This window comes from Pyrgilauda ruficollis, unplaced genomic scaffold (genome assembly GCF_017590135.1).
Source record: "Pyrgilauda ruficollis isolate IOZ18807 unplaced genomic scaffold, ASM1759013v1 scaffold189, whole genome shotgun sequence".
NCBI classification, from domain to species: Eukaryota; Metazoa; Chordata; class Aves; order Passeriformes; family Passeridae; genus Pyrgilauda; species Pyrgilauda ruficollis.
The window spans coordinates 771,542-793,532 of record NW_024517984.1 but is presented as its reverse complement, the minus strand read 5'-3'; the positions used below and the strand labels follow the sequence as shown (position 1 = coordinate 793,532).

Below are 21,991 nucleotides of genomic sequence, written 5' to 3'. Positions count from 1 at the left end.
GGGCGCGCGCGCGCGGTGCCGGGGGGGGGGGGGGGGGGGGGGCCGGGATATGGCGGTGCCCAGAGCTGCCCTCACGGCCGCGCACGCGCACTGCGAGACTGACGCCGCCGGCCACGCCCACCGCCTTTTATAGCCGTGCGCCCGTCGCGCGAGACCGCTCCCCCCTCCGTGAGCACGCGCGGCCGGGCCGGCTCCTGCGCATGCGCAGTGCCGGCGTCCCTCTTTGTGGCCGGTCCCGTCCGTCCTGCTCTCACACGGGGATCACTTTGTGGCAGGCGTGCCCCGGCGGCCCTGCCCCTCTGCTGCCCGCTGGTGAATGCTCGTGTGGCAGCGCCGCGCAGCGTGCGCCCTGTGCCTCGCCAGACCCGCTGTTCCCGTGCGGCGCCGGCTGCTGCTGTCGCAGTGCCGTTCCGCCGCGGGGTCGGCGCGGGCGGCGCTCTCGCTGCCCTCATGTCCGCCACAGAGCCCTGCCCCACACGGCCCTCGCAGGCGGCACCGCCTTTCCCCCGTCCCTCCGAAGGTTTCTGGGCGTGCCATCGCCCTTTTCCTCCCGGCTCCGTGAGGGGACACCTGCCTGAGGGAATGGCGGGAACCCTCTTCCCTCACGGCCCCATGAGGGGACACCTGCCTGAGGGAATGGCGGGAACCATCTTCCCTCACGGCTCCATAACGGGACACCTGCCTGAGGGAATGGGAGCCATCTCTCCTTCCCTCACGGCTCCATGAGGGGACACCTGCCTGAGGAAATGGGAACCATCTCTCCTTCCCTCACGGCTCCATGAGGGGACACCTGCCTGAGGGAATGGCGGGAACCATCTTCCCTCACGGCTCCATAACGGGACACCTGCCTGAGGGAATGGGAGCCATCTCTCCTTCCCTCACGGCTCCATGAGGGGACACCTGCCAGAGGAAATGGCGGGAACCATCTCTCCTTCCCTCACAGCTCCGTGAGGGGACACCTGCCTGAGGGAATGGCGGGAACCATCTCCCCCTTCCCTCAGGGCTCCATGAGGGGACGCCTGCCCGAGGGAATGGCAGGAACCATTGCCCCTTCTCTCACGGCTCCATGAGGGGACACCTGCCCGAGGGAATGGCGGAAGCCATCTCCCCCTTCCCTCAGGGCTCCATGAGGGGACGCCTGCCCGAGGGAATGGCGGGAACCATCTCTCCTTCCCTCTCGGCTCCGTGAGGGGACACCTGCCTGAGGGAATGGTGGGTGCCATCTCCCCTTTCCCTCAGGTCTCCATGACAGGACACCTGCCCGAGTGAATGGCGGCAACCATCTCCTTCCCTCACAGCTCCATGAGGGGACACCTGCCTGAGGGAATGGGAACCATCTCTCCTTCCCTCACAGCTCCATGAAGGAACACCTGCCTGAGGGAATGGGAACCATCTCTCCTTCCCTCACAGCTCCATGAGGGGACGCCTGCCTGAGGGAATGGCGGGAACCATCTCCCCCTTCCCTCAGGGCTCCATGAGGGGACGCCTGCCCGAGGGAATGGCAGGAACCATCTCTCCTTCCCTCTGGGCTCCATGAGGGCCTGGCTGCCTGGGGCAATGGCAGGTGCTGTTTCCCCTCACAGCTCTGTGAGGAAGTGTTACCAAAATCCTCCAAAAACATTGTGAGAAATAAGACTCCACCCGTTTTTCACCGTTATCGAGTCAGGCCTTGCTCTCTTCTTGGCCCAGGCTCGTGTGTGGCTGGCAAAGTTGCTCCACACCCACGCTGATACAAAACTTTTAAACTTATTTCTACATTTTAAGCACAGCAAGCAATTAATTTGTTGGTATGGCTCTTCTCTGCTACTTTGTAGTGGTTTGTAACCAGTGAAGCAAAGATGTCGTTGTTACCAGTCCTTAATTACCTGAAGGTTTCTAGAGAAGCTTATCCAGAGCAGCCTTCCCCTCCTCACTTCCAGCCTCGGGGTGAATTAATTCCACCACACACACAAAGCACCCCAAGAACAGAACTACCCAGGTTCCACAGCGCAGCCACGCTTATTGAAATGGGAAATGCAAAATATTTTTGTCATCTCTCTCCTTCTCCCAGGTGAGAAGTGCTGCTCCAGGCCGGGGGCTGCCACGTCCACCCACGGCTGGCTGCTGGATTATTGGGAATGTTCTCCGCAGTGTCCCAGGTTTTCCTGGCAAGCGAATCCTCCTCTGAGCAACCCTCGTGTGCTGCTGCATTCCTTCGTGTCCCCGAGTGCTGCCCGTGGTGACAGAGCAGCAGGTGATGCCGTGCTGATGAAGAAATGGCTCTGCGAGGTGCGGGGCTGGTGTTTGCATTCCCGCGCTGGCCACACGCTTCTCCTGGAAACCGCCTTTCATCCCTCTCCCATTCCCGTTCTATGTTCCCACCTAAGCTGCGGATTTTTAGCGACGTGTTTCTCCTCTCAGAGCTGAAGTAGCAGAGGAAATTGCAGCAGCAGTTTTACAGCCAACAAAGAGATCCCCCCCTCCTCCCCGGCAGCCTCTCTGTAAGCAGAGCAAACAGAAATTCTCCTTTAATCCAGCACTGGCCAAGTGTCACTCTGCAGTGGGGAAGTCAAGTTCCTTTTCAGGTTCTCCTGATCAAAATCCTCTTGTTCCCAGGAAGTGAAAAATTAAATTGGGCACCTGTGGAAGTGGAGGTGGGGTTTCACCTCTCCTCCCTTAGCTGAAGTTATTTAGGCTCAGCTCTGTCCCCCTTGGTGGCTGGCAGAAGAGAATTATTGTCACTTCTTCGTGTCTGGGACACGATTCTGCGATAAATAAACAATCCCAGCTGCTTGAACCTTGGATATTGAGGTGGTGATTTTGGTGTGTGTGAAGAGAGAGCTCTGAATTCCCGGCTCTGGGGACAATTCCCACCTGGATGGCAGCAGGCAGGTGGCATTTCCCTGTGACAAGGGACACCAAATGCTGCCGTACCCCCAGGTCTGGAGGTGTCACCCTCTCCCTTTGATTTCCACGGGAAGCTGATTAAACCGACGGCTCTGACAGGAGCTGCGTGCAAGAATTTTAACTAGCTGCTGCTTTTTAATATTCACTTCCTCTTCGGGTTCAATTATTTTGTTCCTGCGTTTTCCCTTTCAATTTACTAAAACTCCAGAAATGTAATTAGGGAGAGGCTGAGCTGCGGAGAGCTGCCAGCGTTTCTCCGCCGTGATGAAACGGAGCAGCCCTGCCTCCAGCGCGGGGCTGCAGGACAGGATTCCAATCATTATCCCCTTATCCAGGAAGGATCTGCGGCACGGCGGGATCAGAGCTATTGAAAATGCAGCACTAATTAAACTCCCCTATCAGGAGAGGATGAAAACGCAGTTATTTCATTATTTCCTGGATTCGCCAGCTCTGTTGCGGACCCAAACAAACCCGCTGCAAGCAAAGCCCAGCTCAATCACGGGGGAGACTTAATGAGGCTTTAATTTGTGCTCGCGGAGCCAGCGCGGGGTGCTGTCCCCTCTGCCCGTGCCAGGGGCACCTGTGGAGCCCATTTCCCATCTGGAGAGCACCAGGAACGCTGTGCCACCGACTGCCAGGGCCAGCTCTGGGGAGACGCTCGCTTTGTGTGCGATTTAAATCGTTCCATAACGTGGCTACCGCAGGTTCCCATGGTTTCGTTGTGAAACGGTCATTTTTTGGTTACAGCCAATTAAGGAGCCGTTCTCTCCCGCTGGTGCCGGGGTGTTTCCATCCCTCGCAGATCTCCTGCTCCCCCCAGCCCCTCGGGAGGTTTCTCCTGTCACAGCAGCCCCGGCTCTGTCACCTCAGCGCGCCCCAGGGGACGCTCGGGGGCTGGGGACAGCCAGAGCTGCTGGATCCTGCGATCCCTGAACCGTGGAGGGCTGAGCATCCTCCCGGCGAGGGGAATGGAGAGCCTCGGGTTCTGTATTTTTTAATTTTGTACTTGCTGCAGCCCTTCTCCTCCGGGTGGGATTCACAGTGGAACAGCAAAACCTGAGCGGGAGGCTGAGCCCAGCAGGGCCAGCTTCCCTTCGCTGTGAATCCACGGGGCAGGAGGGAAGGGAAACGTCCCCACCTCCAGCAGCTCCTCGGGTGGAGACGGGCTAAGCAGTTATTTTCGTGTGTAAATAAAATATCGGTGTCTCTTACAGAAATGCATCAAATATTGATGGCTTTTATGTACGTGTGAAAAAGGTGGGGGAATTGGCTCCTGCCAGGTTGGAGGCAGGAACCCAGAGGGTCGCAGGGTTTTCCTTCAGGGGGATTTTCCTTCCCTGGGAGGGGCTGGGATGGAATTCCCAGAGCAGCTGTGGCTGTCCCTGGACCCTTGGGAGTGTCCCAGCCAAGCTGGACAGGGCTTGGATCCCCCTGGGACGGTGGGAGGTGGCCCTGGATGGAACTGGATGAGCTTTGGGGTCCTTCCAACCCAAACCCACTCTGGCATGCTGATCCCAAACCGTGACAGTCAGCACAGCCCTAAATTCAGTGCAAACCCACCGGGAGCAGCCCTTCCATCAGGGAATTCCTGCTGCTCTGCAGGGACAGTTCCCTCTCCAACCATTCCCAGTTCCCTGCTCTGAACATTTCCCACCCAGACTTCCTTCCCTGCCTCCCAAACACCTCCAGAAACCTTCCCTCAGTCCTTGCTGCTATGATTAAAAGCCACTTTTGTTTGGGAGAAAACAAACACCGCTTAAAACAAACGCTGCCCTGGAGGTTTCAGTCGCAGGGAATCTGCTGGGTTGCTATTTTTACCTGGGTTGGAGAGGCATCAAAGCTGATTTTGGAGGAGAGGAGGAACTCAGCCTTTAAATTGACAACGGTGAGCGAGCAGCTCCCCCAGCCCTGAGCGGGCTTTGGTGCTCGTTAGCAGCGGCTCCTGATGAGGCTGCTCTTGTTTTCCTGGCTGCTTTTGATCCCTCTCTCATTAAAACCTGATCCTGCTGTGGAATTGTTTCCCCCTCCCCACACCCCGGCACCTGAGGGGTGGGGGAGCCCAGAGCGTTGTCCCCAAGTCCCCCAAATTCAGCTTTTCCCCTCAAACAGGAGCACAGCTTCCAGCACAGCTCCCTCCCAGCCCAAACCGTTCCAGGATTTTGTTTTCCCAGCCACGCTCAGCACAAACAAATTAACAAACGAGGGGTTTATTGCCTTGGAATATTCAGGGTTTGGGATATTTGGAGCAGAGTTTTCTGCTGGCCACGGGGAGAGGTCTCTGCTCCTGCCCCGGGGCTGCCTCCAGGTCCCTGCTGGGGGCTCCAAACTGGGACTTTATGAGGGGAAAATCCCAATATTTGATTCGATGTGGGGACAATTAAACCAAACCTGCAGGGAAGCAAATCATTAAATCATCAAATCATTCACCAGCCTGGAAACCTTTTCTTGCTGTCCCCAAAACCTCCTCGAGGTATTCAAAGGAACACCAAGATCCCAAGGGAATGACAACAATTCCTTATCCACCTTTACTCTCCCGTGACCAGAAAATCATCACTTACAGGATTATCTCCATCCCTACAAAATATCCAAAATTTCAGTCCCCTCTCCAATCATTTGGGTTTGGTTGTTGTTTTTTGTTTGTTTTTTCTTTTTTTGAGCCATCTGCTGCTGGAGCTGCTGGAGCTGCAGGAGGAGCAGCGGGGATGAAAGGAGAGGGAGCGGAGCTGCCAAATTCCCCCTGCGGGAGCCGGGCTCAGCTCCTCCATCCCACCTCCCCTTCCCGGCCCCGTCCTGATCCCCTGCCCCGGACGGAGCTTCCCGGGAGAATTCCAGCGGGGATTTCCCCCCGGGAATGTTCCCCAGGCCAGGAGGAGCAGGGCAGGATTTCAGCTCCCAGCCCGGCTCCAGGGGGCTCTGCTGGTGGCCGGGAAGGATTAAACACAACGAAAAAATTGGGGGAAAACGGGACAAAAGGTGGATTTGCAGCTGGGCTTGGCTCCAGCAGCACGGCTCGAGCAGGGGTGGCACAGGAGCCGCTTTTTGCTGGGATTTTGTTTGGCTTCTCCCGGTGTTGGTTGGGAATGGTTAAAGCAGAGTTCCCCCTGCCGGTAACTGAGGCCGGAGTGGCTGAAATCGGGATCTGAAGCCAACAAAAGGCGGGAGGGAGGAAAACTGGGATCGGTTCAGAGCTGCTCAGCTCGGCCCGAGCCATCTGCACCTGTCCGAGGCACCCAACAAATCCCCAAATCCTGCTCCTGCCCGGGAATTCCCTGCGGGAATGTCCTGCCCAGCCAGGCCAGCCCTGGAACGTTCCAGAGCCTCACTCCTGCCCCAGAATCCCTGCTGGGAAAGAGCTCCTGATCCCAAAGCTGCACAGGCAGAGGGAGCTCCCAGGGCTGAAAAAAACCCCAAAATCTTTGATTTACCTGGATTTGCATCCCATGAGCTGGAGAAGGTCTGGTCCAAGCTGGGACTGAGCTGGGGCAGGTGAAGCTCAGAGAATTCTGAGCTGCCTCCAGGTGCACTTATTGGGAATCATGGAATGGTTGGGGCTGGAAGGGACCTTAAATCCCACCCAGTCCCACCCTGGGACACCTCCCAGGGACCCTCGGTCACTTCCTGCCAGCAATAAACCCAACAGGCCTTGGCAGCAGGAATTAAAATCCCTTTTGCCCTTCCCTGGCAGCACTTTGTGCATCCCTGGGAGGAGTTCCCTGACGTCTCCCCCCAGTCCAAGCCCTGCCTTGGGATGGGAAAAAGGAGCAGAGCCCAAAACCCACGGAACAGAATCGTCCCTCTCCCAAAGCACCTCGGAGAAGGAAAGGCAGCAGAGGATGGAAATTCCTTGAATCCCACCCTGTTCCTTGGGGGTTTATTCCAAGGGAGAGCTGGATCCAGGCAGGAACACCCCCAAGGCTCTTCAGGAGGGGTCAGGAGCCCCAGAGAGCTGCTCTGGGAATTCCTGCTGGGCCATCCCAGGGGATGGCAGAGGAGCTGCCCCGAATTTGGGGAATTCTCATTTCCTGAGGCACTTTCAGATTTTTCTGCTGACACATCCCAGTGGGAGAAAATCCAAAGGGTTGCTCTGATCCTCTGGAAAACCCCACAGCTGGAAGGGGGTGCCTCCAACAAGGCTTTAATCCCAGGATCACCCCAAAGGACTGGGATCATTCCTCTCCCTCCCTGGAGAGCAGAGCTGGGCCCCCCCACGTCAGCCAAATCCCCAAAAAAAGTCCCGAAGAAGCGGCCATTGTCTGGTTTTCTTTAATAAAGATAGGAAGGATTTGTGTTTTCCTGTTAAGGCAAGGATCTGCTGCTGCTGCTCGGCTCAGGGGGCAGCTCTGATTACACAAAAAAAGCAAAATTACACCTCAAACTAAAGGATTACATTTTAGAGACCATTCAGAATTAAAAAACCAAACCAAACTCAACCCAAAAATAAATTCCACACGGCTTCCTTCTGATTCCCTGTCCTGAGTCCAGTTCCACACCAGATTCTGAGGTACAAGACAATAAATTAAAAGTTCATTCCAACTGCGGGATCAACCTCAATGCGACGTCTTCTTCACCCCCTTCCCGAATTTGGCATCGAGCCCAAGGCCTGGCAGGACACAAAACACGAGTTTGAGTTCTTCAAACCAGCAGGGAGATGGGAATTTTGGGAAAAAACCAGCTGAACATCCCCAAATTCATGGAATGCGCTGGGGGGAAGGGACCGAGTGGATCCACCGGGAGAGGCTCCCGTGGGTTTGAGGAGCTCCCAGGGCAGGGATCCCGGGGATTTTGCCCCCAGACTCACCCAGGAACACCAGGACGGTGCCCACCCACTGCATGGGGCTGATGGGGTTGGCAAAGAGCACCACGGAGGCCAGGATGGTGAAGAACTTGCGGGTGGTGGTGATGATGGAGCAGGTCAGGGGCCCGAAGTACACCACGGTCATGAAGATGAAACTCTGCCCCGCCAGAACACAGCCCCTGTCACTGGCACTGCCAGGACAGGCAGCCAGGGGGAAATCCCAAAGGATCTCCCTTCAAATCCTGCTTTTTCCTGGGTTAAAGTGGGTTTGTGGCATCCTGGGATGGGCTGGAGGGGCCTTGGAGCTCATCCAGGGACACCTTCCCCTGTCCCAGGGTGCTCCAGCCTGGCTGGGACCTGCCAGGGATGGGGCAGCCACAGATTCCCTGGGAATTCCAGCCCAGCCCCTCCCAGGGAAGCAAAGCCCAGCCCAAATCCTGTCCCTGAGCCCTGACCTGGCCCAGGGCGCTGGTGAGGCCGAAGAGGAGGATGTTGGAGATGATGCTGGGATAACGCTCTGTGAAACTCAGGAACTCCCAGAGCTCCCCCGTGAACAGGATCCCTGGAAAACAGCCAGGAGCAGCCTGGATGGGGATCCCCACCCTCGTGGGGGCAGGCTGGGCTCAGAACCCCCAAACCAGGCAGTGAACCCCACAAACTCCTGCAGGAAACACCAGCAGCAGAAGCAATCGCTCTCCTGGTTAATTAGTGAAAGAAAAATCATTAAGTAGGATCAAATTCCAACAGAACAGTCCCCAGCAATTAATCAGGAGTGCTAATCTTGGAATGGTTGGGCTGGGAGGGATCTTAAAGCTGCTCCAGTGCCAGCTCCCAGCCCTCCTGGGCTCCAGTCTGTGCTCCCAGCTGGAGCAGAAGGAGAGCCCAGGGAGGGGCAGGGCTGGGCCAGGAGCAAAAACCCAAAAATCCCCAACAGAACCAAGCCCCAGAGGGCTCCAGGCCAGGGCAGGGCCCGGATCCAGCCCTGGCTCCTCACCTGCCCCCAGGAAGAGCGTGGACCAGAGGTTGACGTTGAGCATCATGTGGTTGGAGCCCGTCTGGTAGTGAGCCCTCATGTGGTCCTGGGACACCCCCGTGAGCCCGTCCAGGGTCAGCGACAGCAGCTGGGCACCCACAGACACACAGACAGACAGACAGACAGACGGGGACACCATCAGGCCCCGCTCCTTCTCCCCAGGGGAAACGGCAATCCGCCCTTTCACAGCAGGGACGGGGACACCGTCAGGCCCCGCTCCTTCTCCCCAGGGGAAACAGCAATCCCCCCTTTCACAGCAGGGACCCACAGGGATTGTCAGGGGGGCTGCAGGCACAGGGGGCTCCTCTCAGCACACCTGGGAGCCCGGGTGTGTCCGGGGGTAAATCCCACCTGGGAGCCCGGGTGTGTCCGGGGGTAAATCCCACCTGGGAGCCCGGGTGTGTCCGGGGGTAAATCCCACCTGGGAGCCCGGGTGTGTCCGGGGGTAAATCCCACCTGGGAGCCCGGGTGTGTCCGGGGGTAAATCCCACCTGGGAGCCCGGGTGTGTCCGGGGGTAAATCCCACCTGGGAGCCCGGGTGTGTCCGGGGGTAAATCCCACCTGGGAGCCCGGGTGTGTCCGGGGGTAAATCCCACCTGGGAGCCCGGGTGTGTCCGGGGGTAAATCCCACCTGGGAGCCCGGGTGTGTCCGGGGGTAAATCCCACCTGGGAGCCCGGGTGTGTCCGGGGGTAAATCCCACCTGGGAGCCCGGGTGTGTCCGGGGGTAAATCCCACCTGGGAGCCCGGGTGTGTCCGGGGGTAAATCCCACCTGGGAGCCCGGGTGTGTCCGGGGGTAAATCCCACCTGGGAGCCCGGGTGTGTCCGGGGGTAAATCCCACCTGGGAGCCCGGGTTTATCCCAGGTGTAAATCCCACCTGAGACCCTGGGTTTGCCCTGGGGTAAATCCCACCTGGGAGCCCGGGTTTGTCCTGGGGTGAATCCCGCCTGGGAGCCCGGGTGTATCCTGGGGTAAATCCCACCTGGGAGCCTGGGTTTATCCCAGGTGTAAATCCCACCTGAGACCCTGGGATGTATCCCAGGTGTGAATCCCACCGGGACCCAAGGGTTTATGCCAGGTGTAAATCCCACCTGGGAGCCCGGGTTTGTCCTGGGGTAAATCCCACCTGGGAACCTGGGATATATCCCAGGTGTGAATCCCACCGGGACCCAAGGGTTTATGCCAGGTGTAAATCCCACCTGGGAGCCTGGGATGTATCCCAGGTGTAAATCCCACCTCAAACCTTGGAATTTACCCCAGGCGAGAGTAAATCCCACCTGAGGGTTTCTCCCAGGAGTAAATCCCACTCTCAGGAGTAAAAACCCCCTGAAACTCTGGAATTTATCCCCGGTGCAAATCCCCCCTGAAACCCTGGAATTTATCCCAGATGAGGAGTAAATCCCACCAGAATCCCAGGATTTCTTCCAGGAGTAACTCCCAGGATTTCTTCCAGAAATAAATCCCACCTGAGTGCCGTGGGGCTCCTCCCAGGTCCCAGCACTCACCAGGAGCAGCTCCCCGTAGCCAAAGATGTGCTCGGTGTCCCCTGTCCCCTTTTTGGGCTTGTAGAGGAACAGGGCCACCCCCGCCACGATGAGCAGCACGCACAGGTACTTGGCTGGGGGGTACCTCTTCCGCAGCAGGGTCACCCCCAGCAGCATCACTGGGAAAAGGGAGGTCAGAAACTGCCCCAAAATCCACCCAGGGGAATTACATCACTAAAAGATCACCCCAGGAACATCATTGGGAAAAGGGAGGTCAGGAACTGCCCCAAAATCCACCCAGGGGAATTACATCCCTAAAAAGTCATCCCCAGGAACATCATTGGGAAAAGAGAGGTCAGGAACTGCCCTAAATCCACCCACAGGAATTCAATCCCCAAAAAGTCACCCCCAGGAGCACTACTGGGAAAAGAGAGGTCAGGAACTGCCCTAAATCCACCCACGGGAATTAAACCACTAAAAAATCATCCCCAGCAGCATCTCTGGGAAAAGAGAGGTCAGGAACTGCCCTAAATCCACCCACGGGAATTAAACCACTAAAAAATCACCCCAGGAGCATCAAACCCCCCAAAACTGGGCGATTCTCTTACCTGGGATGGGTTTGCAGGACTTGCCCAGGACCTGGGAAGGGAAGAGGGGCGTTAATGATCCCCACCCCAGAGTGAGACCCCAAGAATGAGACCCCCAAGAATGAGACCCCCAAACTCCCCAGGGCAGCCGAGACCCCACAGGCAGAGCTCAGCCCCCTCCTCAGGGAGGGACCCCAGCTCCCTGCCCGGTGACACTGCCACCACCTCTGGGGAGCTCTGTCCCTTCTCAGAGCCCTCCCTCACCCCCGGCAGGGACCGGGACATGAGAGTGACCCCAGGAAATGGCAGGGTCGGGGTCACAGCCAGGGACCCCTCAGTGTCACCTGGGTGGGGTAGCTGACGAACTGCAGGGCGGCGTTGCTGGACACCATGGCGCCCAGGTAGGACAGCGAGCAGGCCCCGTACAGCCAGCCCCGCGTGCGGTCCGGCCGCGCCGCGTCCGTCAGGCGGATCACTGCGGGACAGGGACCGGGACGGCTCAGGAGCGGCCCCGGCCCCGCCACGACCGGCCCGGGGCTGCCGGGGCTGCCGGGGCTCCGCACTTACGGAGCTTGGCGAAGGCGGCGTTGATCACGCACTGGATGAACACGAGCGTCAGCGCGTACTTGAACTTCTCCTGCTTCGCTCCCTCCCCGTAGCGGCCGCGGGTGCTGCGGGACGGACAGCGGGACACGCGGACACCGGTGACACCGGGACGGACACCGGTGACACCGGGACGGACACGGGCAGAGAGCCCGTGGCACGGGAAGGAGCGGCGCGCCCCGGTCCCCGCTCCCAGCCCCGGGTGTGCCCCCGCGCCCCGCGCCGGTGTCCCCGCGTCCCCCCAGCCCCGGTACTCCGTGCTCCCGCGGCTCCAAGCCCCGGTCCCGCCGTGTCCCGGCCCCGCTCCGCCCCGGTGTCCCGGTGTCCCTCACATGCTCTCCTGCAGGATGCCATAGTAGAAGTAGCAGGCGAACACGCCGAGGAAGCAGACGGGCAGGCGGAGGCGCTCGGGCAGCCCCGCGGCCGCGCTCGCTCCCATGGTGGCGGCGGGGCCGCTCAGCGCGGGCGGCACCTCCAGCGCCACATCCCGCGGCGCCCCGGGCGGCCTCATCGGCCCCGCCGCGTTCGCCCCGCCCCGCGCCGCCCCGCGCGCTGCCGGACCCGCCGCGGGGGGAAATGCGGGCGAGGCGAGCCGGGAACAGCGCGGAGCAGGACGGGGATTGCACGCCGCGATCTCCGAATCCTCCACGAGGCTGTGGCCTCCGCGGTTCGGCCACGATGGGACCGGGGGTGTGCGGGGCGGTGCAGGCAGTACCGAGGGCACCCCAGACTTAGGGGCCTTCGCGATGCACGGCGCGCGCAGGCGCGCCACCCGATGTGGAGAGCGGCGATTGGCTGCGCTGAGGGGGCGGGGTAAAGGAACGGGCTCTGATTGGTGATCTTGGGAAGAGGCTCCGCCTACTCTGTGCGACACCGAGCGGGGCTTTCGGGGTCCTTCCGCCGGCCCGGGCCCGGCGGTGCCGGGTGCCGGCTGGGATCGGTTCCGCCCCTCCCGAGGCCCCTTTTAGTCGCTCCCTTTGCTCCGAGCCGCGCCTCTGGGAGGCTCCCGGGCTCGTCGGGGCCGGGGAGCAGCGAGTCAGGAAAGCACTGTGGCCGCCATGACACTTTGTCCTTCACAGTTCCTCTCATCCCTACGGGAACCCCCGGGCCACACACTCCACCTCCAGGGCACTGCTTCCCGCAGGCTGCACGGAGGAGCTGCCGGTGCTGCAATTCTCGAGGCTTCACACCACAAGGGAGCTCTGGAAGCTCCCCCGCCTGGGCTCGGCGCTGCCCTCACCCAACACGGCGGCCTCGGCACCGGGCGCGCCTCGCCCCGCCGGCCTCGTGCCCTTATCAAAGATGGCGGCCGCCGCAGCCGCCCCCGCCCGGCGCCCGCTGCCCCGATCAAAGATGGCGGCGGGCGGCTTCAGGGCCGGCAGCGCCTGCCCGGCTCCAAGATGGCGCGCGGTCACGTGACGGGGGTGTGGGCCGCGTCCCGGCGGAAGCGTGAGGGACCGAGCAGGGAACGGCGGCTGGCGGCGGCGGGAGCGGGGCTGGCGCCGCAGGAGCAGACGTGCCGCAGAGCGGGGGACACGGCTGTCACCACGGAGTCCGCCAGCAGCAACACCGCGGCGGCTACCGCCGCTTCGCGGGCCGCGGGCGCCGGGGACCAGGCAAGCTCGCTGCCCCCGCCCAGGATGCAGCGCAGGAAGGTGAGTGCGGCCGGGAAACGGGGGAGGCGGCCAGCGGGGAGACCGGCGGGCTCGGGCCGCTGCTTTCTACCCTTCCCCAGCCCCTCCGCTCCTTCTCCCGGCTCCAAAACTGGGGGGAAAATAGCGGCCTTGAGCCCCCAGCGCCCGCCTCCCGCGCTCTCTGATTGGCTGGAGCACTAGCAGGCCGCGCGCTGATTGGCCGCTGTGCCTGTCACTCATCACCCCAACGGCTACCATTTCCCCTCCCCCGCGCCGGCAGCGGGGCCCGCCCCTTGCCGTTTCCGATTGGACACGCCCTCGGAGATCTGGCCGTCTATTGGGCGGGTCTGCATGCCGGGCTGGCCGCTGATTGGCTACTGCTGCTGTCCATCTCCACCCCCAACGGTCACCTCCCCGCGCGAGCCTTGTTTCTCCCTTCCCCCACCGCGCCGCGGCCCCCCCAGGTTGGCGTTGCCGTGGGAGCAAGCCTCGCGCTGATTGGCTGCCGTTCGCTGTCCATCACGCGCGGTGGGGGCCCGCCTTTTTTATCCTCGAGCTGCCATTGGTGGCCCTCCCTTTCGGCCCCGCCCACGCGCGCTGTGATTGGCTGCGGCCCGCGCGGCTCCGCTGGGTGCAAAACAAAGCGGCGCGGGGGCCGCGCTCCCGCCAGCGGCGCGAGGCGCGCACCCCCACCGGCACCTGCCGCCACCCCCAGACCCCCGGTGTCCCCTCACCGTGTTACCCTTCAAGCGCACCTGGAAATTAGGCACAAGCCTGGAATGGGGAGGGAACAAAATTAAAGGGTTTAGGTTGGAGTGTGAGCGGTTTAATGATGAGAAATGAAGTGAAATAATGTAATAGTGTTTAATTACGGTGGTGACGGAAAGGGAAAGGAGAAAAAATCGCAATCGCTGCCTGATGCCAGACCCCCTTCCAGATTGGTGCCCCACTTTGGGATAATTCTGCTAATTCCTGCAGTTTGTATCCTGGGAATGACACCCTGTGCTGGGAATGCCCCTTTGGCCATGAGGGATCACCTGGCCTGGTTTGCTTTGGAAACTCCTCACTGGCAGAGCAGCAGACACAAAAAGAAAGAGAAAAAAGAGTCCTTGGTTTGACATAAAGCACATAAACCTTCACCTGCAGCTGAAGCGGCTGGGAGGCCGTGGGCAATGCCAAAGATTCACTCACTTATCGCGGGTTTTAGCCCCGGTGCTGACGTGCGGTGTGTGTTGCAGAGGAACGCGGGCAGCAGCTCGGACGGCACGGAGGACTCGGACTTCTCCACGGACCCCGAGCACACGGACAGCTCCGAGAGCGACGGCACCTCCCGGCGCTCCGCCCGCGTCACCCGCTCCTCCGCCCGCCTCAGCCAGAGCTCCCAGGGTACGCAGGGCTGCTCCGCAAACCGGGAGGGGCTCTTCTTTCACCGGGGAGGGGCAGGTTCTTCTTTCACCGGGAGAGGTTCTTCTTTAAACCAGGGAGAGGTTCTTCTTTAACCGGGGAGAGGTTCTTCTTTAACCGGGGAAAGGCTCCTCTTTAAACCAGGGAAAGGTTCTTTAACTGGGGAAAAGTTCTTCCTTAAACCAGGGAAAGGCTCCCCCTTAAACCAGGGAAAGGCTCCTCTTTAAACCAGGGAAAGGTTCTTTAACCGGGGAAAGGCTCCTCTTTAAACCAGGGGAAGGTTCTTCTTAACCGGGGAAAGACTCCTCTTTAAGCCAGGGAAAGGTTCTTCTTTAAACCAGGGGAAGGGCTCCTGCTTAAACTGGGGAAAGGTTCTTCTTTAAGGGAAAGGCTCCTCCTCAAACTGAGGAAAGGCTTTTCCTTAAACCAGGGAAAGGCTCTTCTTTGAACCGGAGAAAAGCTTCTCCTTAAACCAGGGAAAGGCTCCTTAAATTGGGGAAAGGCTGCTCCTTAAACCAGGGCAAGGCTCCTCTTTAAACCAGGGCAAGGCTCTTCCTCAAACCAGGGGAAGTCTTTCCTTAAACCAGAGCCAGGCTCTTCCTCAAACCAGGGGAAGTCTTTCCTTAAACCAGAGCCAGGCTCTTCCTTAAACTGGGGCAAGGCTCCTCCTTAAACCAGGGCACGGATCTTCCTCAAACTGGGCAAAGGCTCTTGCAGCCCCACACAGAGTCCCAGGTGCAGCTCCACAGCACAGGCAATCCTGCTGTTCCCAGGGGTTATGGGTTCTTATCTAAACTGAGGGATCTTTGCTTCTCCAGATGGGAGCTGGGCGCTAATTACGGGTTAATTAAGTTGTTAAACCTGGGGAAAGCTGGTGGCACTCCAGATTGCTCCAAGTGTGCTGAGGTTTTATCAGGCAAGGCCAGGGCATGGTGGCATGGGCAGGACAGAGGCACGGGGCGTCGGTCAGCGTGGGGCAGGGGGACCTGTGGGTGCTGTGGTGTGACTGGGGGGTCCCCGTGGTGTGACCAGGGTGTCCTCATGGTGACTGGGGTGTCCCCATGGTGTGACTGGGGTGTCCCCATGGTGTGACTGGGGTGTCCTCATGGTTCCTGGGGTGTCCCCGTGGTGTGACTGGGGTGTCCCTGTGGTGTGACCGGGGTGTCCTCATGGTTCCTGGGGTGTCCCCATGGTTCCTGGGGTGTCCTCATGGTGTCCCCACAGTGTGACTGTGGTGTTCCTATGATTCCTGTGGTGTGATTGTAGTGTCCCCATGGTGTGACCGTGGCTCCCGTGGTGTCCCCGCGGTGTCCCTGTGGTTCCCGCGGTGTGACCATGGTGTCCCCGCGGTGTCCCCATGGTGTGACCGTGGTCCCCACGGTGTCCCCGTGGTGTCCCTGCGGTGTCCCCATGGTGTCCCCGCGGTGTCCCCGGTGTAACGCTGCGTTCCCCCGGAGCAGACTCCAGCCCGGTGCGGAACCCGCCGGCGTTCGGGCCGGACGAGCCGGTGTACTCCACGCGGAGGGTGACCCGCAGCCAGCAGGCTCTCCCCTCAGCTGTGTCCCCTCTGCCCCTCCCCAGACACCAAAAACGCAGCGGACCACGACGAGTCCCCGCCCCGCACCCCCACGGGGAACGCGCCGTCCTCGGAGTCCGACATCGACATCTCCAGCCCCAACGTGTCCCACGACGAGAGCCTGGCCAAGGACATGTCCATGAAGGACTCGGGCAGCGACCTCTCCCACCGGCCCAAGCGCCGCCGCTTCCACGAGAGCTACAACTTCAACATGAAGTGTCCCACTCCTGGCTGCAACTCCCTGGGTAAGGCCGTGCCTCGGCAGCGCTGCTCCAGGGCTGCTGCTTTGGTCGGTGTCAGTCCTGGAAACGGGCAGGAATCAGGGGCAGGAGATTGCTGCTTTGGTCTCTGTCAGTCCTGGAAACGGGCAGGAATCAGGGGCAGGAGATTGATGCTTTGGTCTGTCTCACTCCTGGAAATGGGCAGGGAATCAGGGTCAGGATGTTGATGCTTTGGTCGGTGTCAGTCCTGGAAACGGGCAGGAATCAGGGGCAGGAGATTGACACCGACCAAAGCAGCAATCCTGAAAATGGACAGGGAATCAGGGTCAGGAGATTGACACCGACCAGAGCAGCAATCCTGAAAACTGGCAGGAATCAGGGTCAGGAGATTGACACCAACCAAAGCAGCAATCCTGAAAACAGGCAGGAATCAAGGGCAGGAGATTGATGCTTTGGTTGGTGTCAGTCCTGGAAATGGGCAGGAATCAGGGTCAGGAGATTGCTGCTTTGGTCTGTTTCACTCCTGGAAATGGGCAGGAATCAGGGTCAGGAGATTGCTGCTTTGGTTGGTGTCACTCCTGAAAATGGGCAGGGAATCAGGGTCAGGAGATTGCTGCTTTGGTTGGTGTCACTCCTGAAAACGGGCAGGAATCAGGGTCAGGAATGCCAAGGAGCAGGTCTGGAGAAGGGATGTGAAGCATAAATACAGGGATGTTGTTCCTGGAGGTGTTTTCTGTTTTGGAGGGTGACAGGATGAGGGACCAGATAGGAGGGTGAGCACAGGTGTGGGAGGAGAAGTCTCAGGTTTGTGGGCAGGGCACTGGTTTTTGCCAGAAACAAGATTTCAATGCCAAATTATTGCACTGCCATCCCTGGCTGCTTTGGCTTAGTGTCAGAAAGGTTTTCCTTCCTTTTTAAACCAGGAAGTTTCCTCCTCCTATCCCCTGTCAGTGATCCTGTGAGGGATCTGCCCATGTGGGAGACTTCCTCCATCTCTTTGGGATCATTTGTCACAAGCTTTGTTGTTTTCCTGACCCCTTGCAGGACACCTGACCGGGAAGCACGAGCGCCACTTCTCCATCTCGGGGTGCCCTCTCTACCACAACCTCTCAGCAGATGAGTGCAAGGTAAACGTGCATGGTTTTGCCTTTGATTTCTCCTCCTTTGGGATTTTTAGGGTGAAATGTTGATCCTTGTGATCTGTGAGCAGCAAACAGTTCACACCCTCGTGCTGCTGTGCTTGCCTGTGAGGCAGCAGCATTTGTGTGTCACACCTGGAGGGGCGGGGGGTGACAGGAGGTGGCTGCAGCCCTGACAGGTGAATTTTGGCCCCCAGGTGCGAGCACAGAGCCGGGACAAGCAGATTGAGGAGCGGATGTTGGCCCACAGGCAGGATGACAACAACAGGCACGCCACCAGGCACCAGGTGAGGGGCACAGCCCCAGCTCCCAGCTCCCAGCGCAGGGCTGGGGGCCTGGGCTCCCTTCCCACATCCTGAGGAGCTGCTGGGGCAGTCCTGACCCTGCCCAGCTGCCATTCCAGAGGGGGAATTCCCTGGATCCCCTCAGTGAGGTTGGAGCAGGCAGGGAGAGCAGAGCTGTGTTCTCAGGATGATCCTTTCCCTGAGTTTGGATGTGCTGGACCAGGGAATTCCTGCAGAGCTGTAAACTGCAATTTCCCTCTGAGTAACCAGCAGAGAGCCAGAGCAGGGGAATGACATTTCCCAGTCCCTGAGTCAGCTGGGAGCTGTTCCCCAGCACGGAGCATTCCGTGGGGAGCTCACCCTGTCCTGTGGTGGGAAGGAAAATTTCCTGCTTTGCATTCCTGTGCTGCAGCTGCAGTGCCCTGTGATTAGCAGAGGATCTGGTTCAGACCTCGTGGAATGGCAGCCAGGGTGGAATTCTTTGGGGTGGGCAGGGAAGGGGGAGGTTTGGAGGGGCTGGAGCCTCTCAAGGCCCCACCTGGGGTTTCTTTCAGGCCCCCACAGAGAGGCAGCTGCGCTACAAAGAGAAGGTGGCTGAGCTCAGGAAGAAGAGGAACTCGGGGCTCAGCAAGGAGCAGAAGGAGAAATACATGGTAAAAGCAGGAATTCCATCCTTTCACTCCCCCTGGGATGCAGTTTGGCTCTCCCAGTCATCCTGCAGCACTCCCAGCTAGAAAATCTGCAGGATGCAGCAGCTCAGCAGCCAAAGTTGCTGTCCTGTGGTTTTGCAGGAGCACAGGCAGACCTATGGCAACACCAGGGAGCCTCTCCTGGAGAACCTGACCAGCGAGTACGACCTGGAGCTGTTCCGCAGGGCCCAGGCCCGCGCCTCCGAGGACCTGGTGAGACCCTGCCCCAGGCACAGCTCTGGGGCCTGGCAGGCTGCACGGGGAGCCAGCCGGGCTGGGGGTGAGTGCTGGAGCTGAGCTCTGCGCTCAGGAATGTGTGGTGACATTCCAGGGGTGCTCCCAGGGGACAGTGGCAGCTTCAGCCTCCCTGCTGAGGGCTGGTGACAACAAAAGCCACCTCAGCCTGTGACTGAGCTCATGGGCTGGTGTTGCTGAGGCTCCTGAGGAGCTTCCCAAAGCCACATCCCATTCCAGAGAGGGATCAAAAGATCCTTTGATGCTTTCCTGGGACAGTTGGGGTGCCTGGGGCAGAGCCCTGGGCTGTGTCACGGAGCCACAGGATGGACTGGGCTGGAAAAGCCTCTGAGATCATCGAGTGCCACCCGTGACCTGACACCACCTTGTCACCAAGTGCCACGTCCACCTCCAGGGACAGTGACACTTCCCTGGGCAGCCCCTTCCAATTCCCAATCCCTCTTTCTGGGAAGAAATGCCTCCTCATGTGCAGCCTGGCACAGCTGCCCTGGCACAGCCTGGCGCCGTGTCCTCCTGTCCTGTTGTTCCCTGGGAGCAGAGCCTGGCCCTGCCCTGGCTGCACCCTCCTGTTGGGGTTATGGAGGCCAGCAGATCTCCCCTGATCCTTTTCTCCAGGATAAACACCCCCAGCTCCCTCAGCTGCTCTCACAGCACTCGTGTCCTGTCCCTGGGATCAGGAAAGGAGCAGGGAGGAGCTGTAGGAATTTAACGAGAGACGAATTCAGTAAACTTAAAACAGATTTCCTCCAGGAAAACAAATCCCAATTCCCCTCCTGCTGCTTTGAGTTCACTTTTTGGCTAACCCTGCTTTCCCCCCGGGGGCAGGAGAAGCTGAGGCTGCAGGGGCAGATCACCGAGGGCAGCAACATGATCAAGACCATCGCGTTCGGGCGCTACGAGCTGGACACGTGGTACCACTCGCCCTACCCCGAGGAGTACGCGCGCCTCGGGCGCCTCTACATGTGCGAGTTCTGCCTCAAGTACATGAAGAGCCAGACCATCCTGCGCAGGCACATGGTGAGGGCTGGGGCTGGCCTGCTGGGGGGTCAGGGAATGGCTCATTCCCACTGGGAATGCTGCTGGGGGGTCAGGGAGGGCTCAGTCCTGATGGGGGGCTGCTGTGGGACCAGGGAACAGCTCAGTTCCGCTGGGAATGCTGGTGTGGGGTCAGGGAACAGCTCAGTCCTGCTGGGAATGCTGGTGTGGGGTCAGGGAACAGCTCAGTCCTGCTGGGAATGCTGGTGTGAGGTCAGGGAGAGATCAGTCCTGCTGGGAATGCTGGTGTGGGACCAGGGAGAGCTCAGTCCTGCTGGGAATGCTGCTGTGGGACCAGGGAGAGCTCCTTCCTGCCGGGAATGCTGCTGTGTATTCCTGCAGGGAATGGCCCAGCCAGGCTCAGCCCGTGCACATGGCAGTGCCTGACGCCACGCTGGCGGGGCTGGGTTGCAGTGGCAGGCCAGACTGCAGCTCCCTGTCACCCTGCAGCAGCTGCTGTCCCCAGGCCAGCGGTGACAGCCCCAATTCTGTCCCTGTCCCAGGCCAAGTGTGTCTGGAAGCATCCCCCGGGGGACGAGATCTACCGCAAGGGCTCCATCTCTGTCTTCGAGGTGGATGGCAAGAAGAACAAGGTGAGTGGGACCTGCTGGCCCTGCAGGCAGCCCAGGTGTTCCTGCAGGTACCCAGGTGGCCCTGCAGGCACCCAGGTGGCCCTGCAGGTACCCAGGTGGCCCTGCAGGCACACAGGTGTTCCTGCAGGCAGCCCAGGTGTTCCTGCAGACAGCCCAGGTGGCCCTGCTGGCCCTGCTCCCAGAGGGGCTGCTGCAGCCTGGCTGTTCCTGCAGTTTTGCTGCTGCTCCTGCAGCTCCCTCTGTGTCTCACCCAGCAGAGGTGAGCAAAAAACTTCATCCAGCTGTGTATTAGAATGTTTATTTTAATGAAAAAAAATGGCTCCAGCGGCCAATATTTGAATATTTGGCCTTTTTTTGATGGCATTTCTCTGTTGGTGGCACCTGGGAGGACGTGGAGTTTCCTGGGGATATGAGGTACCCTGCCAAAGCAGGATTGCACCTTCTCTCAGGGATTTGTTACAGATCCCAAACCCAGCACCCCCAAACCCTGCCATCCCGGCTGTGCCTGCTCAGTCCCACATTCCTGAGGGAATTCCACCGAGCTGCTGCTGGGCCAGGGTCTGGGGCTGTGTCAGAGGCTCTGGGTGGGCTCTGATTGCAGAGATCAGCCAGGAGACTGCTGTGAACCCCGTGGACATCGTGAGCACCCTGCAGGCCCTGCAGATGCTCAAGTACTGGAAGGGCAAACACCTGGTCCTCAAGAGACAGGTGAGCCTGGGCCTTCCTGGGGCACCTCCCTTCGCCTCCTCCTTCCCTTGCTGGAATCTACTTTCCCTTACTGGAATCAGGGCTTCCATGGATTCTCCATTCCTCCATCTCCTTGCTGGAATCAGGGCTTCCATTGGATTCTCCATTCTTCCTTCCCTTGCTGGAACCAGGGCTCCTTGGGTTCTCCTCCTTTTCCTTGCTGGAGTCAGGGCTTCCCTGGCTTCTCCAGCCTGCTCGTTCTCATCTCCAAGTAAAACAGGAGGTGGGAATCTGACCTCATTCTTCAGCAGGGCAGGAATGAGCCCTGCAGGCCACCCCAAAATCCCACCCTGAGCATCCCTGGGAGGGCTATCCAAACTCCCCTGGAGCTCTGGCAGCCTGGGGGCCCTGCCCATTCCCTGTTCCAGTGCCCACCACCCTCTGGATGAGGAACTTTTCCCTAAAACCCAACCCAAACCTCCCTGACCTCCTGATGGAGCCCTGCATGGCTCCTGCCTGTTCCCTCCCTGACACATCCCTGGGTGGGGGGGTTTGAACCCCAAACCTTCTCCCTTCCCTGGGGGGGCCCTTTGGAGCTCGATTGAAGGGCTTCTGGAAAGCTGCATGGAGGAGGAATTGTTCTTTTGGGGTAACTTTGGTGTTACTGTGCTGTTACTGTGCTGATATTTGGTCTTGTTTTGGTGTTACTCTGGTGTTGCTTTGGTCTTGTTTTGGTGTTACTCTTCTGTTACTCTGGTGCTGTTTTGGTCTTGTTTTGGTGTTACTCTGCTGTTATTTTGGTGTTACTCTGGTGTTGCTTTGGTGTTACTCTGGTGCTGTTTTTGTCTTGTTTTGGTATAACTCTGCTGTTATTTTGGTGTTTCTCTGCTGGTACTCTGGTGTTGCTTTGGTGTTACTCTGGTGCTGTTTTGGTGTTACTCTGGTGCTGTTTTGGCCTTGTTTTGGTGTTTCTCTGCTGGTACTCTGGTGTTGCTTTGGTGTTACTCTGGTGCTGTTTTGGCCTTGTTTTGGTGTAACTCTGCTGTTACTCTGGTGTTGCTTTGGTGTTACTCTGGTGCTGTTTTG

General features: G+C 59.3%; 2 protein-coding genes across 2 annotated transcripts in view; one reads left to right on the top strand and one right to left on the bottom strand.

The window, feature by feature from the left end:
* Window positions 1-7,133: 7,133 nt before the first annotated feature.
* SLC35B1 (solute carrier family 35 member B1) lies at window positions 7,134-11,923 on the bottom strand. The gene is made up of 9 exons (XM_041465350.1): window positions 11,721-11,923; window positions 11,353-11,456; window positions 11,130-11,260; window positions 10,807-10,837; window positions 10,220-10,377; window positions 8,676-8,802; window positions 8,137-8,243; window positions 7,685-7,838; window positions 7,134-7,486 (listed from the first exon to the last, which is right to left on the bottom strand). Exons 1-9 carry the CDS (start codon window positions 11,897-11,899, stop codon window positions 7,434-7,436), a joined length of 1,044 nt encoding a protein of 347 aa, XP_041321284.1. The 5' UTR covers window positions 11,900-11,923; the 3' UTR covers window positions 7,134-7,433.
* Window positions 11,924-12,760: 837 nt separating this feature from the next.
* Window positions 12,761-21,991, top strand: part of KAT7 (lysine acetyltransferase 7) — a 12,290-nt gene continuing 3,059 nt past the window's right edge. The window contains 11 exon segments of the mRNA XM_041465393.1: window positions 12,761-13,043; window positions 14,261-14,408; window positions 15,887-16,004; window positions 16,006-16,247; window positions 17,268-17,350; window positions 17,560-17,649; window positions 18,201-18,299; window positions 18,438-18,548; window positions 19,416-19,607; window positions 20,129-20,218; window positions 20,561-20,926. Of these exon segments, the coding sequence (XP_041321327.1) occupies window positions 12,789-13,043; window positions 14,261-14,408; window positions 15,887-16,004; window positions 16,006-16,247; window positions 17,268-17,350; window positions 17,560-17,649; window positions 18,201-18,299; window positions 18,438-18,548; window positions 19,416-19,607; window positions 20,129-20,218; window positions 20,561-20,926 (1,794 nt within the window). The 5' untranslated portion in view covers window positions 12,761-12,788.